The sequence below is a fragment of the Rhinoraja longicauda genome, chromosome 12 (genome assembly GCF_053455715.1).
Source record: "Rhinoraja longicauda isolate Sanriku21f chromosome 12, sRhiLon1.1, whole genome shotgun sequence".
Taxonomy (NCBI): domain Eukaryota; kingdom Metazoa; phylum Chordata; class Chondrichthyes; order Rajiformes; family Arhynchobatidae; genus Rhinoraja; species Rhinoraja longicauda.
In genome coordinates, this window is record NC_135964.1 from 25,586,031 (window position 1) to 25,608,053 (window position 22,023).

The 22,023-nt window shown below is 42.5% G+C and overlaps 1 protein-coding gene across 1 annotated transcript; it reads left to right on the forward strand.

Annotated features, from left to right (window-relative positions):
* The first annotated feature begins 575 nt into the window (after positions 1-575).
* mpc2b (mitochondrial pyruvate carrier 2b) lies at positions 576-17,588 on the forward strand. The gene is made up of 5 exons (XM_078409228.1): positions 576-901; positions 8,327-8,367; positions 9,884-9,968; positions 11,621-11,732; positions 17,376-17,588. Exons 1-5 carry the CDS (start codon positions 802-804, stop codon positions 17,404-17,406), a joined length of 369 nt encoding a protein of 122 aa, XP_078265354.1. The 5' UTR covers positions 576-801; the 3' UTR covers positions 17,407-17,588.
* The last annotated feature ends 4,435 nt before the right edge of the window (positions 17,589-22,023 follow it).

The following is a 22,023-nucleotide window of genomic DNA, read 5'->3' on the forward strand; positions in this document are numbered from 1 at the left end:
CGGCAGAGCTCGAAGGACAGGTGGTTGGTGACAGGTTGACCCTGCTGCCCTCATGCTCGCACGCTATTGGACGCACCCCCTCACAACGCTGGGCAACAATGGTGATTGACGTCTCGCACAGCCAATGGACGGAGTAGGGGCGGGCGCGGGAGGGAGGAGCAAGGCAGATTGTCAGGGCTATAAGAAAATAACTGCAGATGTCAGGGCTAGCAGGTTAGCCCAGTCCCGCCCACTTCTCTCATTCCTGTAAGCCACTGGACGCCTCCTCCACAACGCTGAGCAACGGGGATGATTGACGTGGCCCAAAGCCAATAGACGTAGGCGGGTGCAGGAGGACGAGGGAGCGCGGCAGGGCAGGATCTTACTGGCAGACAGTAAGGATATCGAATCCCTGGACGCCATTGGATGCCTCCCTCCGTGGTGATCGACGTATTGCTGAGCCAATCAGCCTCGGGATGGGGGGTGACATGTGGATGGGACCAGGAAGGGGTTTGTGGGCGGGATAACTGTGATCCCATTGGATGCCCTCTCCCCAACGCAATCAAAGTGACTGATGGACGTATCCCAGACCCAATCGGCGTGGGTGGAGGTGCCGGCGCCGGCGCCGGCGCAACAGGAGCTGTCATCGCCCGCCCGGCGCCGCGCGACCATCTGGACGTCGACTGTTTTTGTCAGGGACGTGGAGGACAAACTTGTAGGACGCGTCTAGTGGGACATAACAGGCACTGAATGCCCCAACTCTCGCCATCTTTTGCGGTGTTGATCAGATATTTATCGGCCCGCTGATTAACCGCGTGAAAGATGGCAGTGTCGGGCCTCAGAGCCAGTTACCACCGGGTGATGGACAAGATCGGGTTAATGCTGCCCCCCAGGATGAGGCCGTTCTACGATCACCCGGCAGGTAGGTTGACATGGCGGTGGGTTTTTTACGTGTAGTTGCTTCAGAGGTGCCCGGTGGAAAAGCGCGCCCCAGTGCCGGCGGAGGAGGATGGCCCCGCCGTCACTAAATGCTTGCTGCGCCTTGCTCCCCCTGGAAACAAACGTCGTAGCAACCCCGACACCAACATCTTGCACGCACTATCGCATGTGATCAGACCGGCTTCACGGCTGCTACCTGAGGCTCAGTAACGGTGCGGAAGAGAAAACCGACCACATTTTATTGTTCACTTTAATTATTGGTTGTGAAGTGCACGTTGACCTTGCCCTGCTTTGAAAAAAAAAATCAATTTAAAGAATGTCTTTAAATGCTAAGTTTAGCAAAAAAAATCCCCAATGTTATATTAAGGCAGTCCCTAATTCACGGATTGGTTAATTGTAATCTTGTCAAGTCTGTGTGTCAGGGATTCTTTACAGAATATTGATTTTAAGCTTTGTCCTTGACAAATTAAAAATATAGGTCATTGTTAAGAATGAAGAAATGTGGATGACGTTATTTGGGCTGTATTGAAATCGCCACAAATCTGTAAATGTATTTTGTTGCGTTTGGCCTGCACACATTTGGCCAGTCGTTATTTAGTGGTAAATAAAGCATTGCAGTATTTGTGCATTTTCAAGTCTAAAGTGCACGATTTGACAAGGAACAACATTCCAGCATATGGACAATGGACTACATGGCTTCCTCGGTTCAGCAGGCATCTTTAAGAAAGTATGGGAAGTATCTTCAAGATACCATGATACTACACTGGTTATTCCGTTTTAACTTACTTGTATTTCAACAAAAAAAATAGAACCCAGCAACTTTCCTGTCAAATATTAGTAAAAATCCAAGAGGCCAAAGCAAAATCTTTCAAAAACACCTTTTGGGCCTTTGCCCAAATTAGTAACATTTTCGCTTCCTCTCTTCCTCACCTTGTAAGTATCACTGTCTTGGTCCATTGCTTTCTTGCTTTCTGTTTTTGCCCTCCAGTTGCATGATTTGGAATATATCTGTGTTTACAGGTTGGGTAGATAAAGCATGGGTGGAAATGCATCGGTCTTTACTGCTTAACTGTCGATTGTTTTTGTTGCCTTTCAGTTTGTGATGGACTTGCAGTGCATCAATCTGTATTCCAGTATTAGATGTAAGGTTTTTGCTATCTGAGGAAAGTTATGGAGATGCTTTGTGCTTCTTTCTTCAGAGGACTCGTAATTAGCCCACGTGGCTGATATCCTGGCTGTTATGTTATCGATGTTCAAGTCATATTCCTCTGGAAAGTATGCTGAGAAGCATCTACTCACTGCTGGTTTTGACAGCAGCTCAAACCTCGATTCCTATTGCTTGTGCTTGTTTCTTTTGGAGAATAGCACATAGTGATTTTCCAGAATTTATCAGAAATCATCGTTGACTTGGCCATTGCTCCAGGTCATCAAGGTATCTTTGAAGCTTTTTGTGATGCTATTTCTGAGTTAATGTAACTATTGAACAATGACAATTAATTATCGGTCTTTCAAATGGATGTGTTTCTTTTGCTTGCCAATTTACCCAGTCCCTCTCCTTAATAAAGTGACTTTGTGCCATTGAATATTCAACAAGCAAAGCCACTGTTTATGTGAACCAACTTGGGAAACTAAACTAATACTTTGATCCTGCCCATTTAAAGACAAAGTAAAGCTGCCCAGAAAAGACAATCAAAAGTAAAAGTAAAGGGAAAGTCTGGAGAGAACAGAAAACATTTCTACAGAAAAAACTATAACTTAATTAAAGAAACAGCACTGGGACAAATAAGACAAAGCTCTGGACTTGCTAGAAACATTGAACTGCAGGTGCCTGTTTTTTTTTAAAAAGACACAAAGTGCTGTAGTAACTGAAGAAGAGTCCTGACCCGAAATGTCACCTATCCATGTCCTCCAGAGATGCTGCCTGATCTGTTGAGTTACTCCAGCACTTTTAAAGCAGATGACTATTGAAATAATGTTTTGACCTTCAAGGATTCCTTGGATTTAAAAATGGCCACGTAAATTGAAGGAAACAAATAATACAATACAATACAATATATCTTCATTGTCATTGTACCCAGGGGTACAACGAGATTGGGAATGCGCCTCCCATACGATGCAATCATTTAAGTAATTAACAGCAACCCAACGAAATGAAACAATTGTAACAGTTTTTAGACAGGGTAAAGTGCAAGTTGATCTATGCGTTGTGGCCATCCGGCTCAGCAGGACCAGTTCATAGCAGCTATGGCCCTGGGGATGAAGCTGTTCCTGAGTCTGGAGGTGCGGGCGTAGAAGGCCTTGTATCGTCTGCCCGATGGAAGGAGTTCGAACAGACTGTTGCAGGGGTGTGAAGAGTCTTTGTGGATGCTGGTGGCTTTTCTGAGGCATCGTGTGTTGTAGATGCCCTCCAAGTCTGGTAGCTGTGTTCCGATGGCCCTCTGAGCTCTATGGACTACCCGCTGTAGAGCTTTCCTTTCTGCCTCCGTGCAGCTGAGGTACCACACAGGGATGCCATGCTTTAGGATGCTCTCTATGGTGCAGCGGTAGAAGGTCGTCAGCAGCTGTTGGGGTAGACCAGACTTTTTCAGTGTTCTTAGGTAGAACAGTCTTTGTTGTGCCTTCTTGACCAGCGCAGCAGTGTTATTGGACCATGTTAGGTCCTCCGAAATGTGAGTGCCCAGAAACTTGAAGCTGGACACTCTCCACACTGTCCCCGTTGATAGAGATCGGGGCATATTCCCCGTTATGTGACCTACGGAAGTTGATGATCAGCTCCTTGGTCTTGGTGGTATTTAGGGACAGGTTGTTATCCGAGCACCAGTCCGCCAGGTTCTGCACCTCCGCTCTATAGTTTGTTTCATCCCCGTTGGTGATAATCAGGTTACATTTAAGAGAGAGATGAAGGAATAGGGAAATATGGGTCTGTTAACGACATCAGTAACAGAGAAAATGCTGGAACTATAAGGAACATGGATACAGATCCTTCAGGTTATATGTTGAGACTGAGTCAATGTGTCATTTTGAATGGAAAATGAAATTAAGAATAAGCGGATTATTTTCATGCTCTAATCAATAGAGTGTGACAAATATCTCTTTTATGATGACATAGAATGAGGCCCATTAGTCTGAGCCCCCTTCCTTCCTGAACCACAACTTATTATCTTACATGTTCATCAAGTCCACTTTGATCCTTTATCACCTCATCGGTGAAACACGATGGTGGGGTTGTTAAGGCCTGGGCATGTATGGCTGCTGAATGCACTGGCTCATTTATCTTCATTGATGATACAACTGCTGATGGTAGTAGCATAATGAATTCTGAATAAGTTTAAGTAAGTAAGTTTAAGTTTATTGGCCAAGTATCTGCATATACAAGGAATGTGCCTTGGTGCTCCGCTCACAAATAACAACACAAACATACAGTTAACAATTAAGAATAAAGCATAAACACATCAAAACAATAAGGATACAACATTACGGTCTAAATATGTGGGTGAAAATAAACCAGAGCAAAAAAGAGACTACAGACTTTGGTTAGTAGAACTACTTTGAGTAGAACTACTACTCGTGGAAAAAAGTTGTTTTTATGTCTGGCTATGGCTGCTTTGACAGTCTGGAGTTACCTTTCAGAGGGAAGTGCTTCAAAGATTTTTTAGTGTATAGGCACATCCTATCTGCTCAAGTGCAATCAAGTGCCTCAAAACTCATTGGCCGGCGGTTAATTCTACAGCAAGACAATGATCCCAAACATACTGCTAAAGCAACAAAGGAGTTTTTCAAAGCTAAAAAATGGTCAATTCTTGAGTGGCCAAGTCATTCACCCGATCTGAACCCAATTGAGCATGCCTTTTTATATGCTGAAGAGAAAACTGAAGGGGACTAGCCCCCAAAACAAGCATAAGCTAAAGATGGCTGCAATACAGGCCTGGCAGAGCATCACCAGAGAAGACACCCAGCAACTGGTGATGTCCATGAATCGCAGACTTCAAGCAGTCATTGCATGCAAAGGATATGCAACAAAATACTAAACATGACTACTTTCATTTACTTGACATTGCTGTGTCCCAAACATTATGGTGCCCTGAAATGAGGGGGACTGTGTATAAACACTGCTGTAATTTCTACATGGTGAAACCAAAATGTATAAAAATGGCCTTTATTAAAATCTGACAATGCGCACTTGAAACCACATGTGATTTTTTTTCTATTACAAATCTCAAATTGTGGAGGACAGAGGCAAATAAATAAATGATGGGTCTTTGTCCCAAACATTATGGAGGGCACTGTAAATCAGTGATTTGTGGTAAAACAGACAAAAGAGTATTGTATATTAAAACACTGATAAACTTATCCAACCATAGAAATCCCAATGGTTTAGCATCTGATTCACCGGATGTTGTTTCCTGTGCTCTTTTAAAACTCACTGGGGCCTGTGTTGTTACATTCCACTGAAACTCACCGGTGCACTGATTCCCACGCTGTACCGCAATGAAACTCACCAGTGCCCTGGTTCCCACACTGTGTTCCCTTGAAACTCACTAGCACCCTGGTTCCCACACTGTATTCCCTTGAAACTCACTAGTGCCCTGGTTCCCACATTATTCCCTTGAAACTCACCCGAGCCCCAGTTCCTTCAAACTCACCAGGCTCCTGTACCTGTGCACTTTATGCTGACAAGGTTCACATGAAAGTTCTATAAAACATTCTGTAACATTTCCCAAAGATGAATAAATAGGAATGATACGCAGTACTTCTGGCACTGGCAAAATACCTCACATGCCACATTATAAGATTGAGTAATAATAATAATATATAATATATTCCTTTATTTGTCGCACACCGGGGAAATTTGCAGTGTTACAGCAGCAAAGTGGATAGCAAGAGACATTCATTATAAATAAAAATAAAGATAAGGGTATGTAGGTTAATTGGCTGGGTAGATGTAAAAAATTGTCCCTAGTGGGTGTAGGATAGTGTTAATGTACGGGGATCACTGGGCGGCACGGACTTGGAGGGCCGAAAAGGCCTGTTTCCGGCTGTATATATATGATATGATGATATAATAGTATAGGTCACTCTCTTGTACCTACTGCTTTAAACCTCTTCTTGGATGAATTTAACAAGTTTTCGCCCACCTACACCTTTTACACTCGGCATTCCAGTCAATAATGGGAAAGTTAAAATCACACACTACTTCAACTCTATTACATCCCTCTGCTATGTATCTCCAAACTTGTTCTTTCAAATCATTACATTTTTTAATGCTTTTTGGGTTTTCCTGTATTTCCATTCATTTCAAAACAACAATGTGAGAAATATTTCTGTCAGACAAACAGATTTTTTCCAATTTACTTTAATTTAATTATTTATGGATGACTTTCCAATTTGATAAGCTATATTAATTTACTGGCAATTGTTTTATAAATTCTCTTCACAATTCTTTGGATTTGTAATATGTATAATTATTTTTATCTATTTGTGCCACAAACCAATGCTACTTAAAATTCCATGTTTTCAAAATCCAAAAGTGAAAATCTTGGGGTATTTACAAACAAATGGATTAAAATATTTAAATTTTTTCATACCTCATCATTATTATTATTATTATCACATGTTCATATTTCTAATGCTGGTGTGACTGTGAACTGGATATATATATAGAAAACCGATCTGTAGGCTTTAATTTCTGATAAAATTACTGGTTAAAAGAGTTGAGAGAGTCATGAATGTTATAATATATACCAGGACAATGAAATTCTTTCTTGCTGTAGTTTTACAACCACATTAACCACATAAAAATACAATCAATTACTAAGTAAACCAGACCATAATAGTGCAAGCCAAAGGATGTAGTGGGTACAAATGAAATTCACATTACAGCAAGTTTATTATACTGATTTTTTGGGAGGCATATTTCATTTGGTTTGTTGAGCATGCTCTCCGTTAGTGTTGTAAAAATCTGGCTGGTAGAATCCTTACCGTTGCTGTATTGTAAGTTTCAGGCAACTATTCCTGGCTCTGCTGGCTGCCTGGTTGGGGAATTGAAGCAAATTCTTTTTTGCCAGCAAAAGTATGTTGTATAAAGTTCGAGAGCAATGAGTTTTGCTGTCATCATCAGAGAACTTGATTTTTTTTTCAGTGGTCATTTTTATACTTTCTCCTGAAATCATTGTGTAATGTGTTACCAATTGCCCCAGTGAAGATTTGGCCACAGTAGACAATAGGTGCAGGAATAGGCCATTCGGCCCTTCGAGCCAGCACCACCATTCAATGTAATCATGGCTGATCATTCTCAATCATTACCCCGTTCCTGCCTTCTCCCCATACCCCCTGACTCCGCTATCCTTAACAGCTCTATCTAGCTTTCTCTTGAATGCATTCAGAGAATTGGCCTCCACTGCCTTCTGAGGCAGAGAATTCCACAGATTTACAACTCTCTGACTGAAAAAGTTTTTCCTCATCTCCGTTCTAAATGGCCTACCCCTTATTCTCAAACTGTGGCCCCTGGTTCTGGACTCCCCCAACATTAGGAACATGTTTCCTGCCTCTAACGTGTCCAACCCCTTAATAATCTTATATGTTTCAATAAGATTCCCTCTCATCCTTCTACATTCCAGTGTATACAAGCCTAGTCGCTCCAGTCTTTCAACATATGACAGTCCCGCCATTCCGGGAATTAACCTAGTAAACCTACGCTGCACGCCCTCAAGAGCAAGAATATCATTCCTCAAATTTGGAGACCAAAATTGCACACAGTACTCCAGGTGCGGTATCACTAGAGCCCTGTACAACTGCAGAAGGACCTCTTTGCTCCTATACTCAACTCGTCTTGTTATGAAGGCCAACATTCCATTGGCTTTCTTCACTGCCTGCTGTACCTGCATGCTTCCTTTCAGTGACTGATGTACTAGGACACCCAGATCTCGTTGTACGTCCCCTTTTCCTAATTTGACACCATTCAGATAATAATCTGCCTTCCTATTCTTACCACCAAAGTGGATAACCTCACACTTATCCACATTAAACTGCATCTGCCATGCAACCGCCCACTCACACAACCTGTCCAAGTCACCCTGCAACCTCATAGCATCTTCCTCACAGTTCACACTACCACCCAGCTTTGTATCATCTGCAAATTTGCTAATGGTACTTTTAATCCATGCAAGGGTAAAACCTACTGGAATAAATGACAGTCTGGAAATGGTGAGGGTTGTGCGGGTTCCCGCCAACGTCCTGAGGAATATTCAGAAACCTGCCTTCTTTTGACCCTTCGCAGACCCTCTTGCAGTTTGCGATGTTCCACACTGTTACCGTGCACAATTGCCTTTCCGAAATAAACACTTGGATTAAATTTCATCCTGGAAATATAAACCATTACTACTTAATTTTGTTGATCTTTTGTTTCTAGGTCCTCGTACTGTTTTTTTCTGGTCGCCAATCATGAAATGGGTGAGTATCAATTTACAACCAGTTTAGAGATTTGGCACAAGTGTAATTCCCATATAGACTGACCGATTCTGAACAACAAACCTTTTACATGGTTGTTATGACACATTGATTCAGAACATCCTGATGTGATAAAAATAAATGCCATGCGCCGAACTGCCGTGAGGCAAGGGGAAGAACAATGGGGAGGGAGGGGGTTGAGGGGGGAGAACAAAGGAGGAGCTGCCGTACTTTGTAACTTTGTCACCACCGTAGGTAGCCGCTATTTGAACACCTTGTGTCTGCAAGCAAAGAATGTCACTGTGCCTTGTCACATGTGACAAGAAAGTATTCCATTCCATTCCAAATGTGTACTCCAAATGGAGTCATACAGCACAGAAACAGGCTCTTCGACCCAATTTGCCCCTGCCAACCAAGATGCCTCATCTACACAAGTCTCAGCTGTCTGCGTTTGGTCTACACGATGCCCACGTTTGGCCCAAATCCCTCATACCCACCCAAATGTCTTTTAAATGTTGTTATTGTAGTCGTAGTAGTGTTTTGCTAAAGGACCATGTTTTTATTAATATACTATAAAATGTTATGTTGTTGCAATGTCAAACTGACCCATATGACAGATTTCCATTATATTCAGCCAATAGGCTATGATGGTGTTTCAACAGTCATGGCAAAGCTTAATTATAATTTAGTGACCACATTACTACAGAATTTAAACAATGATTTGGATTCTTTAATCTGTTCTAATTAAATTGATGTCCTGGTTCCGTCCTATTACAGAAACTAGGATGCTGTAATTAATAGTAACATTAAGATATTATAAGGTAGAAATTCAGTCATCTTAAATCCTTATAATAAAAATGATAGTGCCCATGCATTGTCATGCAGTTTATATTGTATAATGATGTTTAGTTGGCCCAGATTAGTTACAATTTTTAGATGTTATTGAAATTATTTTGAAAGTAGAAATTTCAATGGAAGAGTCCCCAAAGAAAGATAAGCCAATCAGTTAAGAGTACTAACAGTGGATTTATTGGTCAAATATAGAGAAGTGGTTAAATTTGAGGCTCGGTGAAATACACATCTTACCAGATCAACCCATGTAGTTTTTCTTCTTCCCTGCTAAGGTATAGTCTAAAACAAAAATTGACTTATTTTTAAATAAATTAATAAGCAGAATAATAGATTAAAAAAAATACTGGGCTGGAACTTGCTGCCAGCTGTAAGTGCCCAATTTGCCACTGGCTGAGACACCAACTAAAGACCTGATTTCTGTTGCTCCTCCATTTTGATATCTTGGTCCCCATCAGCAAGGCCCATGCAGCAGCAGATGCTTGCATGGTGTAATGTTATCATGTGGATGGCCCAGAATATGAGATGACTGAAAAAGCTTTTGATGGTGGCAAAAATCATTTTCCTAACACTTGGAAAGATTACAATTTAAACAATTAAAAATTATTCATTAATTTTCAAAAATTGTTAAGGGTGTGTGATTTTTTTCCCTTCTCTCCTCTCCATACAGAGTTTAGTCATGGCAGGATTAGCTGATATGGCTCGACCACCGGACAAACTTAGTCCAGCTCAATCAGGAGTGCTCTGTGCTACAGGTATTGTAAGGTCTTTTTTAATGTCATAGGGTCATACTACGCAGAAACAGGCCGTTAGCCCAACTTTTCCATGCTATCTAAGATGCACGATCAATGCAAGTCCCACCTGCCTACACTTGGCCCATATCCCTCTAAACTTTTCCTTTCCATGTACCTGTCCAAGTGCCTTTTAAGTTATGATACCTTCCGCAACTATGGGACACAAAAGTGCTGGCGTTACTCAGCAAGTTAGGCGGCATCTCTGGAGAACATGGATAGGTGACCTTTCAGGACCCTTCTTCAGATTTCCTCACTACCTCCTCTGGCAGCTCGTTCCATATGCCTCCTGCCCACTCTGAATAAATTACCCCTCAGATTCCAGTTAAATCTTTCCCTTCTCAACCTGAACATATGTATTTAGTTTAAAATTTATTCCATCTATGATTTCATTCTTTTGATGATATTTTGATTTGCTTTCAAAGCCACATAATGACCCAGATTTAATTAGACCAACTTAGGACTTTTATTCTTCACTTCCCCCCCCCCACCCCCACCCACACACACATTCTTTGCATTAGAAGTAGTTTCTTAGTAATGCAACGGAATGAAATAAATCTGAAGCGGGTGATCCCCAGGCATTGATCAACATGAAGGTACTTCAAAACGCACTGTTCTGCTGGTCAGTATAAATACATTATTTTGTTGTTGGTAGTAAGTTTGCCATCAATCTTTGGATTGATTTTGCAATTGGCCTATTCACATTCCATTTGTGAGAACTGTAGACTTTCTTACATTCAGAAACCTGTTAAAACATTCCAAAATTATTTGTAAAAATTGATAGTCTTTTCTCAGGACAAATTACACCTCTGCAGCTGCCCTTTCGAGCTCTCTCTGAAGCTCCAATTAAATCACCTATCATTTTCCCTTCATTTCAAGAAACATGTTCGAATGCTGTATTACAAGAATAATCACATTGAACTTTAGGACCATAAAGGTCCAGGGAGACTGCAGAGTATTGCAATGGAAATTGTATCTGCAAACCACAAGTTATGGATAGAGATGACTTATTATTGTTAGACAATAGGTGCAGGAGGAGGCCATTCGGCCCTTCGAGCCAGCACCGCCATTCAATGTGATCATGGCTGATCATTCTCAATCAGTACCCCGTTCCTGCCTTCTCCCCATACCCCCTGTTATCAGTAATAATTTCATCAGCCCCCCCCCCCCCCCCCCCCCCCATATGCAGTTTCTCTACTAGTGTCTTAATATATTGTCGATCCACTCATAATTTTCTCTAGCAGACTTTAACTTGCAAGCTGTTTAAGTGCAAGGATTTGGGCTTGAAGGATGAGGGAGGGACTCTTGGATTTAGTGGCTTTGGAGAGCAGGTAATCCAAGAATATTTAAGATGTAGGGATATAGAGAAAGGATGAGAGTCTGGGTTCTTGCCTTTTGGAGATAGGAAAGGTTTGCAATACATGTTTAGAGGATTAAACAGATGTCATATCAGTAATTCCAATGAATTTAAAAACATAAAATACGGTAAATGTTCTGCAGTTTCGACAGAAAAATGACCTTTCATTAGAAGAAGCCCTAATTGTGCTTTGAGATTCTATACTTTGCGGTTGATTTTGATGCAAACTAAATGAAAACTACATCTATATTTTCAACAGGCTTGATTTGGTCCAGATACTCTCTGGTGATTATTCCTAAGAACTGGAGTTTGTTTGCTGTAAACTTCTTTTTGGGCTGTGCAGGTAGTGTACAGCTGATCCGTATTTCAAAGTAAGTATTTGCCATAGTAACATTTGTACACTAACTATGTGTTTGGCATTATAAATGCCAGGCTCTAAACCTAAGATAATTTCCACATAAAAGTAATTAACTGAAACTTACAAGTACCTTACCTGTGGTAAAATTAGAATAGCGATTTTCAAAATTATATATCTTCAAATGTAATAAATCTATTTTCCTTATTAATTTGGAGACACAAGAGACTGCAGATGCTGGAAGGCAATGGCAAAAGTACAAAGTGCTGGAGGATCTCAGCAGGTCATGCAGCATCTGTGGAGGAAATGGACAGAGGCTGTATTGGGTTGGGAAACATCTTCAGTCCAAAACGTCAGACCTGAAACGTCACCTGTCCATTCCCTCCACAGATGTTGCCTGGCCCGCTGAGGTTTTCCAGCACTTTGTTTGTTCCTTAATAATCTTTTTATTTTCGTGTCCAGTGTTGTCTGTTTCTGCTCTTTCCTTAAGCTCTCAGCACTATTGTCCATTTACTCTCAACTTCCCTGATTTAGCCGACTTCCTGTTCCATCTTCTCTAAAACCGCTTAATCTATTCTGCCCTCTGCTAAACCGTATCTAGCATTACATTGACTGTTAATCTGGTCATTCTGGAAACACATTTCTTGTGCTTATGTATTGGACCCTCCCCTCCACTGCACTGCTTCACCTGACTACATTCTCTTTCAACTCTTTATCCCTTCTGAAATGTTCCAATCCTTTGACTTGCCTCATTGATGAAATGCTCTCCTTCAATGGCACCGGAGTCTTCAGCTGTGTGGAATCTCCTCCCGAGGTTTCCCCATTTCTATCAAACCAAAATATTGCAAATATTGGAAAGCTGAAATAAAGACTGAAAATGGTGATGACCTTCAGATGCTGTCAACCTCTAAAGCGGTGTGGACTCCTCTGCCAGTGAATGTTTCACGTTAGCTTTCCGTTCATCATTCCTTGCCGATACGATAGTGTCGTTTCAGAAGCTTTTAGACAGGCACGTGGATATGCAGGGAATGGAGGGTTGTGGATCATGTCCAGGCAGATGAGAAGAAGGGTCCTGACTCAAAATGTCTCCTATCCATGTTCTCCAGAGAAGTACTCTCCACCCAATATTATGTCACACTATTATGATTTAAGCTCCTCATTCTCAGTAGAACCTTGTTTCTCAGTGGCCAATGTTTTTTTATGTCTGTTCTCTTGGACAAAGTATTTATTAAAATTAGTTAGAGTTGCTTGCTACTATTGTTCTCAATTTAAAAAAAAAATAGTCTTAGAAATCAAGGCATTATGTAACTAAGTGGCATTGTGGTTAAATATAACGTGATGGGTGAAGGGACTCGGAAGTCAGGCAGAAGAGTTTAGCTTACCTCAACTTTGAAGAGAGTATACTTTGGAGACCCTCAGAATATCTTTAACTGGATTCTACTGGTTTATCTTGCACCAAACATTATTCCCTTTATCCTGTATCTGCACACTCTGGATGACTCGATTGTAATCAAGTATATTCTTTCCGCTATCTGGATAGCACAAAACAAAACGCTTTTCACTGTACATCGGTACTCGTGACAATAAACTAACAAAACTAAACTAAAGGAGAACCAGCCAGGAATGTGTTAGAATAGCCAAGTGTAGATGGTAATACTTTTCAGCTACAGGGACAATACATTTCAGCTGCAGATGAGCTAAGGAAAAATGGAGTCCAAGTAGTGTCCCAGAGATGGAAATACTCTGAAGCTCATCTCTGGCTCCAGAGTGACTCCAAGATTGGGTGCCATCTGGTTCGGATTCATTCATTTGCCAGGGACTATTGTTGGTAACAAGTGACAGAGTTTGTCACTGACACGCAAGATTGTGGCTTCTTAAGGAAAAGGGTCTTGACCCGAAACTTCGTCTGTCCATTTTTTCTCTCCACAGAATTTCTCCAGCGGGTTTCTTTTGCTCAGAATTCCAGGCTCTTGTGTCTCCTGTAAACAAGGTTATCTGGAAATTAGTTTGCAACTTAATCCTCTCCACCACCCTTCTTGCACCTTAAACATATTTTTGGCTCCTTCCCATTTTTTCCAAAGGGTCTTTAACCTGAAGATAGACACGGTGCTGGAGTAACTCAGCAGGTCAGGCAGCTGGAGAGCAAGGATGGGTGACTTTTCGGGTTGGGACCCTTCTTCAGACTTAACCTGAAAACTTGTCTGTTTCCCTTCCCACAGATGCAGCCAGACCTCCTGAGTATTTCCAGCATTTTTAGTTTTTATTTAAGATATCCTTGTTGAAGCCTAGTTTCTATAACAACCACTGTAGTGTAATCCAATGTGGTAATTTGCACTTGTAAAGATACTGTTTGCAATGGTGCCTGCTTGACATAATTGTGGTCCCTCCTATTACTGTTCTCTTTTGTTTGCAATACTCTGAAACATTCAGTCATGTTCCCTTCCTGCATTTCCAGTTGCTTTTGTCTCTTTGTTGTCCAGACTCTTTCTCCGTCCCATGTTACCGGCTCCTATTTCCCCCTCTTCCTTCTGCCAAATTCATTTGATTTGGTTCCAGCTATGTTTATGTACAGCTTGAACAGATTCTCCCTCCCCAGAACTGTTGCTAATACTTTGAGAGTCTGAAGCTATCCTTCCTGTTTACAACTTCTCTACATCCCTGGCCTCACCAAGTTAATAGAATATAGATCAGTACAGCACAAGAACAGGCCCTTTGTCACACACTGTGCCAAACATGATGCCAAGACCAACTCTTATCCGCCTGTACATAATTCATATCTTATCCACATGCAGGGGAAAAAAACTGCAAGATGCTGGTTTAAATCGAATGTAGACACAAAGTGCTGGAGTAACTCAGCGGGTCAGACAGCATCTCGGGAGAAGAAATGGGTGACGTTTCAGTCTGAAGAAGGGTCTCGACCCGAAACGTCACCCGTTCCTTCTCTCCCAAGATACTACCAGACCCGCTGAGTTACTCCAGCATTACGTACATATCCATGTGCTTATCCAAAAGTTTCTTAAATGCCACGATTGTATGTGCCTCCACCACCACCCCTGGCAGTGCGTACCAGGCACTCACCATTCTCTTAAACTTTGCCCCGCTCACCTTAATGGTATGCTATTCTCGCCTTAATGATAAATACCTTTGATATTTCCATCCTTGGAAGCAGGTTCTGTGAACTCTTTCTATACCTCATAATTTTACATATTTCAGCCAGGTTTCCTTGCAACCTCTGGCACTCCACGTCTGTCCAACACCTCCATTTAGCTAATACCCCCCAATCTAGGCATTTTTCTGGTAAACCACTTCTGCGCCTTCTCCAAAACCTCCAAATCCTTCTTGTAATGGGACAACCAGAACTGCACACAATACTCCAAAATGCAGCCTAGCCAAAGACACATAAAGCTTCTTAATCTCCTACCGTGTTTCATTGGCCTTTACTGCAACCCTGACATGTTAGAACAGTCACTGAATACTATCTCTGGAAATTAGACATTTTCCTTTAGCCAATAGGTGCAGGAGTAGGCCATTCGGCCCTTCGAGCCAGCACCACCATTTAATGTGATCATGGCTGATCATTCTCAATCAGTACCCCGTTCCTGCCTTCTCCCCATAACCCCTGACTGTGCTATCCTTAAGAGCTCTATCTAGCTCTCTCTTGAAAGCATTCAGAGAACTGTCCTCCACTGCCTTCTGAGGCAGAGAATTCCACAGATTCACAACTCTCTGACTGAAAAAGCTTTTCCTCATCTCTGTTCTAAATGGCCTACCCCTTATTCTTAAACTGTGGCCCCTGGTTCTGGACTCCCCCAACATTGGGAACATGTTTCCTGCCTCTAACGTGTCCAACCCCTTAATAATCTTATATGTTTCAATAAGATCCCCTCTCATCCTTCTAAATTCCAGTGTATACAAGACTAGTCGCTCCAGTCTTTCAACATACGACAGTCCCGCCATTCTGGAAATTAACCTAGTAAACCTACGCTGCACGCCCTCAATAGCAAGAATATCCTTCCTCAAGTTTGGAGACCAAAACTGCACACAGTACTCCAGGTGCGGTTTCACTAGGGACCTGTACTACTGTAGAAGGACCTCTTTGCTCCTATACTCAACTTCTCTTGTTATGAAGGCCAACATTCCATTGGCTTTCTTCACTGCCTGCTGTACCTGCATGCTTCCTTTTAGTGACTGATGCACTAGGACACCCAGATCTCGTTGTACGTCCCTTTTTCCTAACTTGACACCATTCAGATAATAATCTGCCTTTCTATTCTGACAACCAAAGTGGATAACCTCACACTTATTCACATTAAACTGCATCTACCATGCATCCGCCCACTCACACAGACTGTCCAAGTCACCCTGCAACCTCGTAGCATCTTCCTCACAGTTCACACTGCCACCCAGCTTTGTGTCATCTGCAAATTTGCTAATGTTACTTTTAATCCCTTCATCCAAGTCATTAATGTATATTGTAAATAGCTGCGGTCCCAGCACCGAGCCTTGCGGTACCCCACTAGTCACTGCCTGCCATTCTGAAAGGGACCCATTTATCCCCACTCTTTGCTTTCTGTCGGCCAACCAATTTTCTATCCATGTCAGTACCCTACCCCCAATACCATGTGCTCTAATTTTGCACACTAATCTCCTATGTGGGACATTGTCGGCTTTCTGAAGGTCAAGGTACACCACATCCACCGGCTCTCCCCTGTCCATTTTCCTAATTACATCCTCAAGAGTGTTGTGAATCTTTGGAATTCTGTCCCTCAGAGAGCTTTGGAGGTGTGGTTGCTGTGTATATTCAGGACAGAGATTACTCACAGCGCCAGAGACCCAGGTTCGATCCTGGCTGCGGGTGCTTGCACTTTCTCCCTGTAACAGCATGGGTTCCCTCCGAGTGCTCTGGTTTCCTCCCACATTCCAAAGATGGGCAGGCTTGTAGGTTAATTGGCCCTTCAGTAACTTGCCCTTAGTGTGTAGAATATGAAAGTGGGATAACATGGAACTAATGTACAAGTGTTCGATGGTCGGCTTGGACTTTGTGGGCCGAAGAGCCTGTTTCTACGTTGTATCCACGCTGTGAATGAAATGCATGAATAAACCTAATGCAGTAGGATGCATGGAGTTTTCTTCTTTGTACAACAATTAAATGACTGTAGAGAGACACAAAATGCTAGAGTAACTCAGCGGGTCAAGCAGCATCTCTGGAGAAAAGGGATAGGTGACGTTTCGGGTCGAAACCCTTCTTCAGACTGAGAGTCAGGGGAGAGGGAGACAAGTCGCAGAGGTGAAGTAGTGAGAGAGGATGTTGCAGAACTCCCATCAGAGAGAGTAGAACTTCTTCAAAGTAGGCATTCCTTGAGGAGATTTTGCAGTGGATCAGACAAAATGTGTAGGAAGGAACTGCAGATGCTGGTAAACACCGAAGATGGACACATTTTGTTTCTATCTTCAGTGTAAACCAGCATCTGCAGTTCCTTCCTACACATTAAATGACTGATTTTGTCTTTTTAGACCAAGCTAACAAGTTAGCTGCACCTAGACATAGCCTTTTTATAAACAGTATGATTTCGATCAGCCATACTCGATCAAGCTAGTGTGTATCTCCTGTATATAATTTTGTTGGACATTTGCTTATTCTCTCATTTTATCTCCCCAGGTACAATTATGATTTAAAATCCAAGGCATAATCACAGGAATGAAACCAACGGTACTCCACAACAGTCCAAGACAACTTTTCTCTAATATAATTTGTAAATGTGCTCAGTGACTGATACATCAATAACTTGCCTCAAATGCTTTTTTAGTGGAGATTGTTACAAATAATATTTGTAATTATGTTCTTCACCTCCTAATAAATGCTCTCATATTAGCTGCAGTGTTTCTTGGTAACTAAATTTCAGTTTTTAAATCTTTAGTTTAGTTTATTGTCATGTGTACCAAGGTACAGTGAAAAGCTTTTGTTGAGTGCTTTGCAGTCAGCAGAAAGACGATACTGAACATGATTACACTCAAGCCATCCACAGTGTACAGATACATGATAAAGGGAATAACGTTTAATGCAAGGTAAAGTCCGATTACAGACAGTCCGAGGGTCTTCAGTGGGGTAGATGGTAACTTAGGGCCGCTCTCTAATTGGTGATTGGATGGTTCAGTTGCCTGATAGCAGCTGGAAAGAAACTGCCCCTGAATCTGGAGATGTGCGTTTTCACACTTCTGTACCTCTTGCCTGGTGGGAGAGGGAAGAGGGAGTGCCTTGCATGAGACATCCTTGATTAAGCTGTTGGCCTTGCCGAGGCAGCATATGTAGATGGAGTCAATGGAAGGGAGGTTGGTTTGTGTGATGGTCTGGGCTGCTTCCACAGTTCTCTGCAATCTCTTGCGGTCTTAGATGGAGCTGTTCCCAAACCATGCTGCGAAGCATTCCGATAAAATGCTTTCTATGGCCCATCTGTAGAAGTTGGTGAGAATTGTTGGGAACATGCCGAACTTCCAACCTTCTAAGGAAGTAGAAGGGTGTTGGTGTGCTTTCTTTGTTGATGGTGATATTTACTCCTCACAACTTGAAGCTTTCAACCATCTCTACTTCAGCTGCGTCAAGGTATCTGTACCGCTTTGCTTCCTGAAGTCGATCACAATCTCCTTTGTTTTACTGACATTGAGAGAAAAGTTGTCTTGACACCAGATTACGAGGTTTTCAATCTCCTTCTTATACGCTGTCTTGTCATTATTTGACATCCAGCCCACTATGGTGGTGTCCGTGAATTTGTAAATTGAGTTGGATTATCACTTGACTGCATAATCGTGGGTGTACGTTTGGGTTTGATTTTGTTCTGCTATTATTTACATGCTAATGCAGCTATTTAGATTACTAGAACCGATTCAACTCAAGGTTCCAACATACCACAGGTAACATTTTGAGAGATGAAAGTTGATCACTAAAATATCTTTTTCACATTGCAAAGATTTGTGCATTCCATTGTCAAAACACTTTTACTATATAAAAATATTCTACATATTTAAGTTAGCTGGTTAAGCTAATAAAGTGGATGATTGTCATTGGTTAAGGTATCTATTATTATGCTATTAATATTTGCAGCATGCACATTGGGCGATCTAGACTATGGGTGCTGTCTGTGCAGAGTTTGTACTTTCTCCTTGTGACTGCTTAGGTTTACTCCAGGTGCTCCAGTTTCCTCTCATATTCCAAAGGTGTGCAGGTTTGTAGGTTAATTGGCTTCAGTAAATTGCCCCTAGTGTGTAGGATGTGAAAGCGGGATAACATAGAACTAGTGTACGGGTGATCGATGGTCGGTGTGGACTCGGTGGGCAGAGGGGTCTGTTTCTATGCTGTATCTCTAAACTAAACTAAATATTCCCCTCTACAGAGTACAGGCATCTTCCCCATGACTTTCAAAAGCATTAGCATCATTATTGTTTTCCGATTAAAGTCACTAGAAGTCACAAAAGCAGACAAAATTGGAATTGTTACACAGCATCTGTGGTATGGTCATGTAATAGGAGCAGAATTAGGCCATTTGGCCCATCAAGTCTACACTGCCATTTAATCATGGCTGATCTATCTCTCCCTCCTAATCCCATTCTCCTGCCTTCTCCCCATAACCCTTGACACCTGGACTAATCAAGAATCTATCTATCTCTGCTTTAAAGAGATAGAAATAGAAAGAGAGTTAAACTTTTTAGGTTGAAGGTCCTTCCTCAGAACTGAGCACTGAAGGTCTCAGACATGAAACATTTGATTTTCAACCTGGAGGTCACCACTGAGAGGGAGGGTACAACTAATCGAGGCACATAACTAATATTCTGTGGTGTGAGTGAGTGACTCACTTCCCAACTCCCTAATAATTTCCATCATCTGAAAGACATGTCAGAAATGTAATGGAGAACTCGGAGCCCAAAGACAGAATATATTGATTAATATAACAACACAAAAGATACACTGACAGTTCAAATAATCCAAAGATAGACACAAAGTGCGGATCTGGCAGCATCTCTGGAGAAAAAGGATGGGTGACGTTTCGGGTCAGGACCCTTCTTCAGACCCTCTTTCTCCAGACATACCGCCAGACTCACTAAGTTATTCTAGGCACTTTGTCTTTCCTCAGTATATACCAGCATCTGCAGTTAGTTCCTAAGGACTTCAAATAATCCACTTCGTCTAAACTGAATAGCAAAAACATGATGCCTGATTCAATAAAATAAAATTACCATAACCATTTCCTGGATGGGTGTAAAATGAAAGCTAGGCCTAGAAAAATAAAAATTAGGTGCGACCAAACCCTTCTTTAAAGAGGTTGCTTTTAAAGGTGGCTAGGACTAGCAAGCTTTAAATAAGAATTTTCACAGAGATTTAGCAACCAGGTGAAAATTGCACCAGCATTGGGTGAAAAGTGCCTGCATTAAGTCACAGGCTAGAGTCAGCACTAACAGATGTCGGAAGCATAGAGTTGCAGGTTGGACTAGAATGAGACCAGAGATTTTAATTATTGTACTGTGCGCTATGATTTAGCTTATTTAGTTCAGTTTGGAGATACAGCCTGGAAACAGGCCTTTCGGCCCAACTGAGTCCACGTCGACCAACAATCAATCACCCTTACACTAGTTCTATCCTGCACACTAGGGACAATTTACAGCAGCCAATTAACCAACAAACCCGCACATCTTTGGAATGGGGGAGGAAACTAAAGCACCCAGAGAAAACCCACGTCACAGGGAGAACATATAGACTCCACACAGACAGCACCAGCAGTCAGGATGGAACCCAGGTCTCTAGCGCCCTAAGGCAGCAACCCTACCGATATGCCACTGCGCTGCCCTTTCTGCCTGGATAGCCCATAAAACAAAAGTTTTTCATTGTATCTTCGGACACAAGGTAATAATGAATCAAAGCCAATTTATCACAGCTAGTGCTAGTCCCACTTACCTGCGTTTGGCACATACCACACTAGTGTGAGTTAAATTCCATCTGCCACTCCAAGGCCCACTTCCCCAGTTGATCCAGATCCTTTTCTAACCTTAGGTAGCCTTCCTCACTGTCCACTATACCACCAAAATTAGTGTCAATCACCAATTTACTAACCCATGTAACTACATTCCCATCCAAAGTGTTAATGCAGATGACAAACAACAGTGGACCCAGCACAGATACCACGGTTCATAGACCTGCAATCCGATAAAAGAGCATCTGACTCCTACCAAACCAGTTTTGGATCCATTTGGCTAGTCCGCCTTAGATCTTGTGTGATCTAGCCTTCTTGACTGGCCTACTGTGTAGGACCTTGTTAAAGTCCATACTATAACATTTGGTGTGCCTAATCAATGTCCCAGCTTTAAACAACCTTGGTTAGTACGAGACGCGACCTTTGCTTCTGTGTCGTGCTCCGTTCCTGTTGCGGCCTACCACCAGCCATGCACCTGGGACCACCTGGGGCTCTGGTTCGCAGAGCCCGCGCCGCGGACTCACCACCTGCGGCGCTGGCTGCCTGCGGATGCTGCGGGAGCGGCTGCGACTCATCTCCGGAGGCTTCGGCGTGGGCCACGTGGACGTCGGAAGCCCGCAGGCCCCTGGGTGGGGGCCGACATCGGGAGCACCGGCAGCGGCAGCGACAGCGTCTTCGAATCGCGGGGCTTGGGTCGGCACGCCGCGGACCTTTCACCGTCTGGCGCGGCCTGGAATAGGCCTTGGACCTTTCACCGTCCAGCGGGGGCTTCAATGTCGGGAGCCCCGACCGCCCCGATGTGGCAACTCCAACAGCCTGACCGCGGGAGAAGACGGCAGGGAAGAGAAAAAGACATTTTTGGCCTTCCATCACAGTGAGGAGGGACTGGAGGAGACTCACTGTGATGGATGTTTCTTTTTGTTTGGTGTTAGTTGTGATTGTATGTGTTATTGCATTTTTATTGATTATTCTTATTGGTCTTATTGTTTAACTGCGGGTAATGTTTCATTTCACTACACATTTATGTGTATGTGACAAATAAACGACTATTGACTATTGAATTCAATCCTGTACTTGCAATGGCTTTAATTCTGATACTAAATCCATGCCAGCCATTTTTGCTTTAGAAACATATTTTTCTGATTCATACCTGAGCAACCTCTTTGACCGTGCCTCCCTGTGACCGCGTGAGTTTTCTCCAGGTGCTCCGGTTTCCCCCCACGTTCCAAAGAAGTACAGGTTTGTAGGATAATTGGCTTTGGTAAAATTGTAAATTGTCCCTAGTGTAGTTTTCGGAGCAATTGCTGATCGGTGCAAACTCGGTGGACTCAAAGACCTATTTCCACG

Coding starts and splice junctions, on each gene's coding strand:
- mpc2b (XM_078409228.1), top strand. CDS start 802: ATGGCAGTGTCGGGCCTCAGAGCCAGTTACCACCGGGTGATGGACAAG. Junction 902..8,326: donor GTTCTACGATCACCCGGCAG/GTAGGTTGACAT, acceptor TTTTGTTTCTAG/GTCCTCGTACTGTTTTTTTC. Junction 11,733..17,375: donor CAGCTGATCCGTATTTCAAA/GTAAGTATTTGC, acceptor TTATCTCCCCAG/GTACAATTATGATTTAAAAT.